This window comes from Vulpes lagopus, chromosome 4 (assembly GCF_018345385.1).
Source record: "Vulpes lagopus strain Blue_001 chromosome 4, ASM1834538v1, whole genome shotgun sequence".
Lineage (NCBI taxonomy): Eukaryota > Metazoa > Chordata > Mammalia > Carnivora > Canidae > Vulpes > Vulpes lagopus.
The window spans coordinates 4429746-4442748 of NC_054827.1; the positions used below are offsets into that span (position 1 = coordinate 4429746).

A 13003-nucleotide genomic window follows, 5' to 3' on the forward strand; every position below is an offset into this window, starting at 1 on the left:
CACTCTGCTCACTTATCCATCATTCATAAAGAAGAATAAATATGCCAAGTCTGGGTTAAAGGCTCCGTCCCATCAAGGGTGACTGTCGCGCTGTCACCTGAGTCCATTCTGGGCCTGAGGGCAGCTTGTCCATGACCTCTGCCCCAGGACCTCAACCTGACAACTGTCTGTACTCAGTTGTGAAAGCGGCTCGGCTCTAGGACAGTTGTTCTGTTGGTTTACAAGGGAGATTTTTTTCTGCTTCTCTCCTCCAGGCTGACTGGCATGAACCTCCCTTCTCCCGTCATAAGTAGCAAGAACTGGCTGCGACTCCACTTTACATCGGACAGTAACCATCGACGCAAAGGATTTAACGCACAGTTTCAAGGTAAGAACGCCCCGTTGGGTATGCCACAGACGAGTGGGAGGTATTTTGGTCTCTTTACCCTCAAACTTTAGGATTCTGTTGCTGGAGATGGAGCAAGAGATAAAAGTTTAAGAGTACCCTCTAGCTCTTGGATGAACAATTAACTTTGGAAATTCTCCAGATACGACTAGCAAACTTCCCCGTGAAGCTTTATTATCGTGACAGTATGTAACGTATTTTGTTGTTTTGCTTGAATTATTACCAAGTTTTAATCAGTAAGTCGGTAAATATGTAATAGCATTCATTGTAATCCGTATACACCTAACCAGAAAATATCTATACTTGTCAGGTTGCTTTCTTTATCCACTCGCCAAAAATGGCACAGCATATAGGTTGCATGAATATGCATAAGTGCATCATCGTATCACTTGCAGCTGTAAAATACATTCCCAATACATAAAGCAAGCTACCTGCTTTAATAATTTACAGGTAAGTGAACATCAAAAGAAAAAAAAAAAAACAGGAGGGTTTTTTTGTTTTGTTTTGTTTTGTTGTTGTTTTTTGTTTGTTTGTTTTGTTTTGTTTTTAGCTGAGTGAAATGAAGCCTGTAGTCACTGGCATGAAGGTTGGATTTTGAAATTTCCTCTTTGTATCAAATTTCTTGTGTTTATACCTGGATAGTATTATATTTTTGCCCATATATATTTTTTTAAGATTTATTTGAGAGAGAGAGAGTGCAGGGGAGGTTGCTAAGGGGGAAGGAGAGTGAGAATCGCGAAGCTGATTCCCCTCGAGACCAGAGCCCAATAGGGGGCTGGATCCCAGGATCCTGAGGTCACAACCTGACCTGAAATCAAGAGTTACCCATCTAAGCGACTGAGCCACCCAGGTGTCCCTCCCATATGTTTTTAATGATCAAAGATCCTTATAAATACCATTTAAAGGATTCGACTTATTAGGGGACCCATTGAACACAATTCCACTTTCCATTTACAAGTAACAATAGTAAGACTGTGTCAGAAAGCAGGAAGCGCCCCCAAGCAAACTTGTCGTGCTTCCCCCAAATCATGACTGTGAGGATTATAGTTCACTTATGGCCACATTCCCTGAACACTTGCCACATGCAAACCAGGACCCCAAGATAAGGAAATTATAAGAAACCCCATGTTCCGGACACTAGTAGGTCAGAAGGACTGTTTGCACACAATCCCCATGAAAGGCAGAATGAGAAGTGAAATTGTGGTAGCCATTTCGGGAGATTTTAGTAATGTTCCAAGAAATGGCCTGAATGTGTCCCATCTAAAACACATTTTAAAGCCCATAAGGCCTTCATTGTGTCCTTTTGGACAAGAAATGGAAAACTAAGAGTAATTTGCAGGGAATTAAATACAGATGGTGCTGAGGAGCACACATGGAGGTGAGCAGATTTTACTTGCCACCTGGGTCCCTGGGGCATGGGAACCTTCACAGAATGTGCCTGGCTTAGAAGGCAGGGCCAATTTTGTTTTACCAAAATACAGTTTATCCGTCATTAAGATAATTGCCCACCTCACATTGTCTTCTGATGCTGCCAGAAAGTTCTTTCTTTTATCCTCATTCACTGCAAACACACTGCCTTCCAAGTTTTATAGGAGCCATACCAATTTGTTTCTTTTTCTTGGATCTGGGCAAGGCTGATATCAGTTTTCAGACCTGCCTCTACTTGCCTTTATCTTTTAAGGCCATATACTATGTCTATCATCATGATTCAGTGCGTATATAATATATGAAACATATATAGAGTGAGAAAGAACGCAATGGGGGTGTGAGGTGGGGTCACACGGGGACGTGTTAGGTGGGGGTATGAAATACTCTACGTGATCTTGTAGGAAAGTCTATCTGAGTCTTATCTATGTCAACCCACATCCACAGATATATATATATATATATATTCCTTAGAACAATCATAAATTAATATTCAGAAGGCAAACTGATGGACCAATAGGTTGGCAGATAGATCAATAGAGTCATTTCTAAACCGTTGTTTGATTTCCAAAGGTCCTGATCCTGATTAATAGATAGGCATTGAACTACAGAAAAAAATCCTAGGTATCATTCTTCCAACCTGATCAGTGAATTTGGCATCTGTACCAGTGGTTGGAAGAAAGAGCAAAAGAATAAAATAGCAAATTTGAAGAGGCTCCATATTGGTAGATATAAGTAGCATTCCCGTTGTCAGAAAATTATAATAGCTTAAACATATCAGCCCCTGATAAAGAAATAAGTAAATATATGTAATAATAAATTATATATAATGACATATATATAATTACATACATATACGTTAAAGAGTGATGACTAGAAGACTTGCACACAATCCAAAGATATAAAACGGTGAAGAAATTCAAGAAGGATTGAATGTGGCTTAACAGTAATATATTAGAAAACATCTTCAGATTGACTTTGAGGTTCCACTCCAAGACAAAATGACTTCAGGGAGCTGCCATATTTTTACCGTCATTAACACATAGACCTTATTTCAAAGGAGGCATCATGCCTAAGACCATACCTAAGCACACAATATTCGGAAGATCGGGGTCAGTACCAGAGGTCACCCTTTTGAGAAAAAAACCTACCAAATGGAGAATGATGTCAAGAACCCTTCAAAAGAGGACAGGAACACACTTAGAAGTGTGGTAAATGTCATGTAGGAAGGCATCACATTTATTGTTTCTGGTCCAGAGGGCAGAGATATCACTAATTAAGCTACAGGTGGTTCTTCCTGCTGATTCCAGAACAAGCCTATGGGCTCAGAAGGCAAGAGATGGAGCAGTAGCTCAGGATGAGGCAGGTCCCTGCTCACAGTCTGCCATCAGCCACCCGCCTGACCCTCTGTCTGCATGACTGCACAACCAGGAGCAGTCACGGTTTTCATCCCACAGGTCAGTGGGAACCTTCCTGGCACACATGGGGAAAATGTGCTGTTCATCTACGTCTTCCCTTTATTCTCTGCCTAGATCAAATTCCAGGGAACCTCAATTTATATTGTACTTTTGGTTCAACTAAACAAACAAACAAACAAACAAACAAACAAAAAACACTGTTATTACACAACTGCAACAAAGAAAAGCATAGTAGACGAGCAATCCAGAAAATCAACAAGAAAAACAATAGTAGTCGAGAGAACGTACATAGTGTTTACCAAATGCTGTTTTGATGTCTATGCATATATTCTGTCAAAGAATCTGAATCTTGGACTAGTTGGGGGAGGAGAGGAACACCTTTTTAGAATTTTAGAAGCAAAATATTAAAATATTAATATTTATATTAAAATATTACTAATACAATAAATTATAATAATCAATACCAATAATATCAATTAATTATAGTTAATATCAATAGTCTTAGTTAATTGTAATTAATAATTAATAGTATTATTAAAATATATTAATATTAAAATATTGCCATGCTCACTGCCTTTTACATATACTTATAGTCATATTTGTCACTTGTGGTCACTACTGAGGATATACAACCTCCATCAGTTTTCCCTGGGGTAAATATGATTACAAATTACACGGGATCCCTATAAAAATCCTATGTAATTCTAAGCTGCTAATGAAGCCTTCTGGTGATAGCTCTTGGTGACAAAGTGCTTCTCTGTTCAGGAGTCCCATGCCTCAGAAGACTTTTATAACTCCTAACAACAAAGAATATCTTCTTTTTTAACTTGGTGCTTTTCGTGGCCAGATAAACAACCACTGTAAAATGAGACTTCGACTTTCATGTCTACATTCTTTATTCTTTGAATTCTACGCTTTGTTCTTTGGCTTTTATCTCTTCAATCATGCTATCAAATTATGCCAAAAGTAGTAGTGAGCTTGATTGACAAGACTGCTCTGTAGTTGCTACTCCTAAAATATATTCGCTTTGGAAATAGCATTGTGAACAAAGAGGTGGCAAATGCAATAAAAGCCACTTGATGTATTTGCAATATCTTGTGCATATACTGGGTTCTCGTGGAATGACAGATTTATGTGGGACACATTATTTCTTTAAATCAGCTGAAAATTGAGCCCATTTTTTATATGTTGCCTCCATCATTAATTATAATTAAATAAGTGCCTTGTTAGCACAGTCATGTAGACATTTTTGATGTCTACAAGATGGATTTTTTAAAGACATATTAATATTGAACCGCAAATGCCTCTTTCCTATTAAGTAGCAATATGTGTTGAGCTCCAGTTTTACATATGTTTATCTGGCTATTTATAAAAATACAATTTTCACAAAATGAAATTTCCATTGATTTCTGAAACCAATAAATCATTTTGAGTGTTTGTAATAAAGTCCCAGTTTATATAGAGAACACCTGTCTCATAAATCAAGGGGAAACCTGACCATGGATTTAAATCTTGTGTTGACACAAATAATTAGCTCTCTTTTTAGGTGATAGCTCTATATAACCAATAATTTTACTTTTTATTTAGAGTGGCGAGCTTTATATAAAATGAGGGTGTGTGTGTTCTTAAATATATGTCTTGGAAAACTGGGAACTCGATCTTCTCAGAAAATCCAAACTTGGATGACACATATGCTTGGTCATTCTCCAATGCTCACCCAAGATACACCTGCAAAAGCTCTCCCTGAGGTGATAGACATGGGTCTGTCTCTCCCTTTAGAACAGTAATCTTGCAAAATAGTAAAGGCTGTAATCTGGAACCCAGAAGGCCCTCAATTAATATATGTTGAGGACAAGAAGGAGATTAAACCAGCTGCTCGTGGCCTCCCCGCGGCCCCCCTCCCCCCGCCGCGGACCACTGGTGGGCAGAGCTCGTGAGATGCCCTGCAGGTGGACCTTGCTCACCTCTATGACAGGGACACGATCTACTCCTCTCAGGAGACCTTTCGGGTAGGTAGGGACACATCGAGTTTTAACCACAATAAGTTAGCGAACTCTGATCTCATACCGTCTGAATAATTCTGAAAACCTCTAACCCTCTAACAGGAAAATAGCCCCTAATATACAAAACTTCACTCAAGTCAGATACACTAGCACCTTCCCCTAAGCATGTATGTTAACTTCTCTCGGCACTGAAGATTCTTGCAAAGCGCCAACTCCAGTCCCTTAAACATTCAAAACAGATGCCAACCTGTGTGTTCCAAGCTGCTGAGTCTTGGCCTCCACTCTTCCGTCAAGTACTTTCTGCCTTGTGTGTCTTGCTGTCTCACTGTCTAAGATCTATAAGATTTATATATTTAACAACATTTACCTCACAGAATCCTTGTGGATAGCAGAAAATAAAACATCAAAAAATGAAGAGAAAGTGTAAAAGTGTCACAAGTGCTCTGCAAGCTGCACTGCCATTGGTAATCCTTCCTCGTGCTGTGTCTGCCCAGCCTAAATTAACTAGCACAGCTCTAGATCTCAAGTTTTAAGAGATATTTTTAAAAGCTCAGAAATGGGCAGGCGTAGTTGGTGGGCAGCTGAGTGGGCGCACCGCCCTCCACTCTCCAGGCATTCTCTACAACCAGCACCTAAGGCATGGGTGTCTAGAGAATGGACGTCAACGCTTCATGCACAACTGCCAACACCATGACTCCAGAAACGACCTGAGTGTCTATCGACGTAGGCCAAAATAAGAAATTATGTATATTCATACAATGGAATATTAAGAAAAACCAAGACAATCTGAGCTGCCTCTACAAACAAGAGTGAATCTCATAGATGCAGGACTGAGGAAAGGATCCAGACACAGAAGTGTGCATGTTGCAGTGTCCATATAGATCTAAGTGTGGAGGGGTGCCTGGGCGCTCAGTCAGTCAAGCGCCCAAGTCCTGGTGTCAGCCCAGGTCACGATCTCAGCATCATGAGATCGAGCCCTGCATTAGGCTCGGGGCTCAGCACAGTCTGCTTGAGCTTCTCTCTCCCTCTTCCTCTGCCTCTCCAGCTTATTCTCTCTCCTCTTTCTAAAAATGCATAAATAAATCTCAAAAATACATATAATGATATAAATAAGAATTCAGGAATACATATATGAATTTATATGAATTTATGTATATTTATATAAATATATTAAAAATATATAAATTTATATATATAAATATATATTTATATTTATATTTATATAAAATTCAGGAATCTAAAACCTAAGTATTTAATGTGTGTCCCTTGCTGGAGGAGTATCTTACTGTGTGTGTCTGTGGATCATACTTACAAAATGTTTAAAGAAAATGCTCAGAACAAACCCTTTCCAAGAAAATGGCAAATTCTTCAGACTTTTCTGACAAACAGGGCCAGCCAAGGCTACCTAGCGAACGCCTACTCTGTGTCACGTGGCCACTGCAGGTGCACATCAGGAGCCCCCACCCGCGCACAAGGGAGGGGGCACGACAGGGATGTCGCATACCCCGCGCAGCTCGCAGATGGCAGCGTCAGATGCGCACAGGACTGTTGCCTCTGTCCGGCGTCCTCCCTTCCAACCCTAGTTTTGCGATTGCCTCGCTGCGCTGCTCCCACTGTTGCCAACCGGAACATCTTTCTTTGGGCGCCAGTCATTCACTTGTGTAAAAGCAGAAACCCCAGCGAAGGAAGGCAGCCTGGAGGACAGCTGGGAGTCGGCGGCGACTGCATCGGCGTCCTCAGGTTGATCTACTGAAGCGGGGAACTTGGCAGAGCGCGGGGGGAGCAGGTGCCCAAAGGATGGGGGGCTGGCGGGCACCATCAATCTGGAACACGAGGCAGTGGCTGAGGAATGAGTAGATCTGTTCATGAGGAATAAATGGGGGAGAGAGGGGGGAAGAGAGAGGGGAGGGGGCTGCAGGACAGCCTGGAGCTAGAAGGTGGTGCTGGAACGAAGCTACGGAGAAAGGAAAACAAAGCAACCGGGGCAAGGGAGGAGCTGCCCGGGGCAGCAAGGGGAGCCCTAGAAGGCCAGGGTGGCCGGGAAACCAGGATGCCCCCCAGGACCCGCAGGACCCCCACCCACAGGAGCGGCCACCGGCTGATGCGCAGGGCCTCTGGGGACGTCGGTGTTTCCAGCCCTGGGCTCCCTCTCCGTCCACCTGCGTTCCTGACTCCAGGACACTGCTGCTGCTCCAGGCCTCCATGAAGCATCTGGGATTCAGGTGTGGGGTGCATGGGGTGCGGCCGGCCCTGGGGCTGGGACACAGGACCCCAACACGGCAGGTCATGGCTCAGCCCCGGGTCCGGAAGGGAGGTCAGGGCTGCACGGTCCCCACTGCGTGTGGGTGTGGTCATGCCCCGGATGCCCCAGGAGCGGCAGGTGCACGGGCCCTGACCCCTCCGATGGGTGGGCGCCCTGGAGGAGGTGACAGACAGAGAGGAAGGGCCTCTGCTCCCACGGGTGGGCTCCCAGGAGGAGGTGACACCTGCGAGGAAGGGCCTCTTCTCCCATGGGCAGGCATCCTGGAGAAGGTGACACATGGCAATGGGCAAGTGCGTGGGGGGGAGCTATGGCTGGGCCAAGGACGGCCCTCCTGAGGGAGCAGCCCTTGCACTGAGGTGCCCACGGCTGGGGACGTGGGGGAGGGAGCAAAGCAGACAGAGCAGCAGGTGCCAGTCCCTGAGAGGAGCCGCGCGGAGGCAAGAGGCAGAAGGGTGACAAAGCACAAAGCACGCACCAAGGCCCAATCCTTCCGGGCCCTGTGGGGGTGTCAACAGGGTGCTGGGTTAGGCCCAAAGGGAGGCTTCGCAGCACCGGGAGTGGGAAGGTGCCTTGTCTGACGTCCTTTCTGAGCACGTCATTAGAGATCCTCCATAGAGATGCGGCTCGGTGCACTCACGCTCGGTCCCCTGGGGCTCGTGGCCGTCCCCGCGAGGTCGCGGGTGGGCATGTGCTTCCTCCTGCCTTCTCTCTAATCTTGGTTGTTTGGCCACAGCCTGAGATACGGAATGGGTCACAGGCCTGGAAAATCACGCCTCCTGCTCTATAACGTCGAGGGCGCACCTGAGCTAGAGGGCTCGGTTGAGGGGACCCTACGGGGGTCACCGGCCTGCGGGGCTGCCATGCTGGCTCAGGTGATTCGCACCTTTAATGTTCTCGTTGGTCCAAACAGCCATTTGGCCAAAAGTCTTTACCTACTGCACTGCCTGGTCTTGGCCTGGTCGTATGACGTGCCCTGCGTGGCCTGTAAACAAGGGTACGCAAAACAGGTGTGAGTTTGCGTGTCTCTATTCACAAGATATTTAAAAACCCCAAAGGTTAAAAAAAAAAAAGAAAAAGAAAAAGAAAGGAAGAAAAAGAAAAAAGAAAAAAAGAAAAAAGAAAAAAAGAAAAAATCATTTTCAACAGCTGTTTGGCGTCTACTAAGGATCCAACGAAGGGAATGGGCTCAAACGTCAATAGCAAATATTTTGACTAAACATCGAGGGTAATTTCTTGCTAATGTTGAAATAAAAGAACATATATCTTGAGGAAAGTATGCAGCGTCACTCATCGGAGACGTTGAATTAATAGAGTCCTCACCCCGAGGCAGCCCTAATGGGGTAAATGAACTTTTGAGTATGTTCCAGGCTTTTGATGTAAATCAATGCATTCTCGCCTATCGATTTATTTTAAGGTCTGGTTGGAGATGCGAGCACAGGATAAATCTTAGTCATCGGGTGTGAAACCACTTAAAGTAAAACCTTCCTTTTGCTAAGCGTCACAACGTGGTTCACCCTGGAAGACTGGGAGGCAACCGTGTTACTCAGGAAACCGCGGCTCCCTAAGACAGACCCGCGTGTGGCAGCGGCAGGTGGATGGGACAGGCTCGCACTCGGGGCCGTGGCCCTCCTCTCAGTGGTCACCGGCTAAAGGCGCCTCCAGCCCCACCCGGGGACACTCACCCTGGAAGCGACCCCGGGGGGCTGCAGTCGCCCGAGCCAGTGGCCGTGGGGCCGCCTGCCTCCTGCAGGAAATTGGGCACATGCCTCCGAGGATATGCACAGCCCTCCCCGTGGGTGCACGTGTGAGTGTGAATCGGGTGGGAAGCCACGGGGAGCGGGAGACGTGCGCCAGGCCGCGGCCCACTAGGTCCGTGCACCTGCAGACGGGGCTTCCGCAAATCGCCCCGGAGCGTGGCAAGCCGGCGGCCACCGACTCACCTGCAAGGCCTTTCCTTACCACCACGGGTCCTGGGGGCATCCTCCGAGGGCCCCTTGCATCTGGGAAAGGGTCCCAGTGCCGGTTCCTCTAAAGGAGCCCCGCTGGCCGCCGCCGTGACCCCCGGGAAGGCCTGGCTTCCTGCGTGGAGACCTCGGGTTCTTTGCACCGTGCTTGTGCACGATTCACGAGCCTGAGAATGTAGAGGGGATTCGGCCAAGGCCGTACGAGCTATGAAGCACAGAGCTCTATCTTCCCACTCGTGTTTTGAAATCCACCTTGAAACGAAGAGGAGCTGAGTTCTCACCGTGCGCATTTCCAGGGCCGCGATCCGGTTTATTGTTACCGTTTTCACTTACGGGTTATATTCATGAGACCATGAAGAGCCACAGCCTATGGATGTGGGCGGTCCACGCAGCCCGGGCTCTCCTGCGAGCGCCTCCCTCTTACCTCCTGGAGTGCCCTGAGCATTTAATCTCCGCATCTTCACACCTGCCCAGAGGAAGGCCAGGTAGCAGCTGCGGCTCTGGTTGATTCGTGCGTTTGCTACAAGAGGTGCTCAATCTATATATTTTTTTTCAATTTATTTTCAAATGCCGTCCCTGAATATATTTCAAAGAGCTGTATCTGACCAGCTGTAGGTGACTCGTTATTGGACGTACCACTAAATTTTATAGAAATACGCAGCGAAACGAATATGGATGTGCTTCCTTCTAGAGAAATGTGTACAGGCCTTTAGGATACTGATGTCGATATGTGTTTGTGAGTCACCCACTCTGCATTTTTAATCCGGTGGTAACTTTCCTTGGCTGTATGTGTTTGGTTTCATTTGGTTTTGGTTTTGGTTGTTACTGTTTTTTTTTTTTTTTCCTTCCAAAATGTTCAAAAGATTTCCAGGTTAATTCTTCTCATGTTATAAAAGCCCCTATACTCCCCCAGCCCAGGGTTCAAATCTGGTCGTGCCAGGTCCCTGGGTAAACCTGCAAAGCATGCACCAAAGCTCCCAGAGATAAGTCTCCAGCCTTCCCTTTCAAATTCATCTTTTCTTTTTTCTTTTCTTTTCTTCTTTTCTTTTCTTTTCTTTTCTTTTCTTTTCTTTTCTTTTCTTTCCTTTTCTTTCCTTTTCTTTCTTTTCTTTTCTTTCCTTTTCTTTTTCTTTTCTCTTCTCTTTGCTTTTTTTTCTTTTCTTTTCCTTTTTAAAGATTTTATTTATTTATTCATGAGAGACCCAGAGAGAGAGGCAGAGACACAGGCAGAGGCAGAAGCAGGCTCCATGCAGGGAGCTCGATGTCGGAGTCGATCCCAGGACCCCCAAAGACAGACGCTTTGAGCCACCCAGAAGCCACCCAGGAGCCCCTCAAACTCATCTTTTCATCCACATTCTAGACACCCCCTTATAGAAACACTCAGTGCACCCGGATGCATCATCCAGTCTCCACCCTGGCCCTCATTCCCATCACCAGCGGTGGCCTCTCTGGTCTTTGTCATCCTTCCTCTTCGAAGAAGCCTTCCCAGCCTCCCTGGTCAGCAGCAATCATGCATCCATTGGTACCGCACAACACTCAGCCTTTCCTTACAACTTTTGTTTGAACCTGTATTGCAGGAAACGTTGACAAATAAAACTGTAAATGTTTGAAGTGTGCCTTACAATGATTTATTTGCACAGTATGACAGGGTCTCCCCCAATAACTAATGAACATACATCCAGAACCTCACATACTCAACTTCTAAAAAAATTTTTTTGACAACATCATTTAAGTTCTACTCTCTTAGCGAATCTAAGTTGTACAGTACAGGACGCCTGGGTGGCTCAACGGTTGAGCATCTGCCTCGGCCCAGGGCGTGACTCTGGGGTCCTGGGATCGAGTCCCACACCGGGCTCCCTGCATGGAGCCTGCTCCTCCCTCTGCCTGTGTCCCTGCCTCTCTCTCTGTGTCTCTCATGAATAAATAGATAAAATATTTTAAAAAAAGTCATACAACACAATGTCATCAGCCGTAGTGGGTACACATTAGATCCTCAGACCTAACTCATCTTAGGACTGAAAGGATGTACTTTCGACCAACCTCTCATGACTTCCTCCACCCACAGCCCCTGGGAACCACTTTTCTATCATCTACTCTCTGTTTCTGAGTGTGACTTTTTTCTTTTTTTTTTTTACCATATACGTCCATCACACAATTGCTTGCCGCACAGTTGTACATGAGGATGGTAAGGCTGCCATTTGGGTTTTCAAGAGCAGAGCACATTGGAGTTGCATCCAGCACCCCACAGAGTGATCTGCAGGGAAGGCTCACTTCCTGTTTGTTGAGTGAATAGCATGAGGCCCAAATAAGTAAGTCAAACCCCCGAGAAGAATATTCTGCTCCGCGTCCCCTGAAGCAGTAGCACGGGATGTGCAGGGACATGGGCACATGGAGCCTGAGCAATGCTGCAACCTGAGCAAGCTTCTCGTGTCTTCCGACGTCTGTGCCTCCATCTCCCCGACAGCCCCACAGCTGCCCTGTGGGCCGGTCACGGTCATGGGTCATCCTCAACGGGGAAGCTGCACGAGGACCGTGCTCCCGTGGCGCCAAGCCAGGCTGCTTTAGCTAGTGGCGTGTGTGTGTGTGTGTGTGTGTGGCCCACGCAGGGGCTGGCTCGGAGCCCCCAGGTTTCCGTGGCCTCACTGTCGCTCCCCAGCCCAGCTGCAAGTCTCGGCATCCCCAGGAGGTGCTGGGCCTGGGGCCGTGGGAGCCACAGCCACAAAATCACAAGTAAGTCTTCTGAGGGAGAAAGCTGGTCGCTTGTATCAGGAGGGCCCCGGAGCTCCCTCCCTCTGATGCTCCAAGCGGTTCCCTGAGGGGGGGTGGGCGGCTCGGCAGGTGCTCTGGTGCCTCCATGCCCCAGGGGCAGGAGTGGAGCCTGTAAGCCCACGATGACGTGCAGACGGCTCTGGGGGATGTGCCGCCGCCTTTGGGCCCCAGAACATCCTTGGGTAGTGGTCGTGCACCTTCTGACCCTGGACGCCTGTGACTCTGCACGGAGCCTGACGGGGTGCTCTGCAACCAGGTGGGTGCAGTAACTATCTCACGATGCGTACGTGTATCAAAACATCAAGTCGTGCACCTTGGTTTTGTTTTTTATTTGTCAATTATGTGTCAATAAGGCTCAGGGTGGATCAAGGTAAAAACAAAGAACTAAAATTGAAGTTGGAGTCGAATTCACTCAACAATTTGTTGAATTCACTCAACAAATATAGACCAAATGGCCTTTTTTTCTAACACTAAGCAATCGAGTTCCTCTTCATGGTAAGTTGATTGTGCTTACATACGTCTAGCCACCTTTATGGTAAGACTGCCCGGATAAGTAGAACAACATTTTTTTTTTTTTTATAATTCACTAAAAACATAGTATTACAGATATCTTTTTCATTATTACCTTTTTTCAGAAAATTGCAATATTTATCTCTGACCAGTAAGTAATTGACTCAGCTTAAAAGCCTTAACCAGGTCAACATTAGAGATCTCTCTTGCTTCTAATCGTCTACAGGTTGAAATGGTTGTGAAGACCAGGATATCGCACTTTCCTT

At 46.1% G+C, this 13003-nt stretch overlaps 1 protein-coding gene across 1 annotated transcript in view; it reads left to right on the forward strand.

Annotated features, from left to right (window-relative positions):
* The window catches only part of CSMD1 (CUB and Sushi multiple domains 1), a 1877909-nt gene that overhangs the window by 1192622 nt on the left and 672284 nt on the right, over positions 1–13003 (forward strand). The window contains exon 6 of the mRNA XM_041753151.1: positions 255–367. Coding sequence (XP_041609085.1) covers positions 255–367 — 113 coding nt within the window. The remainder of the gene's footprint in view (positions 1–254; positions 368–13003) is intronic.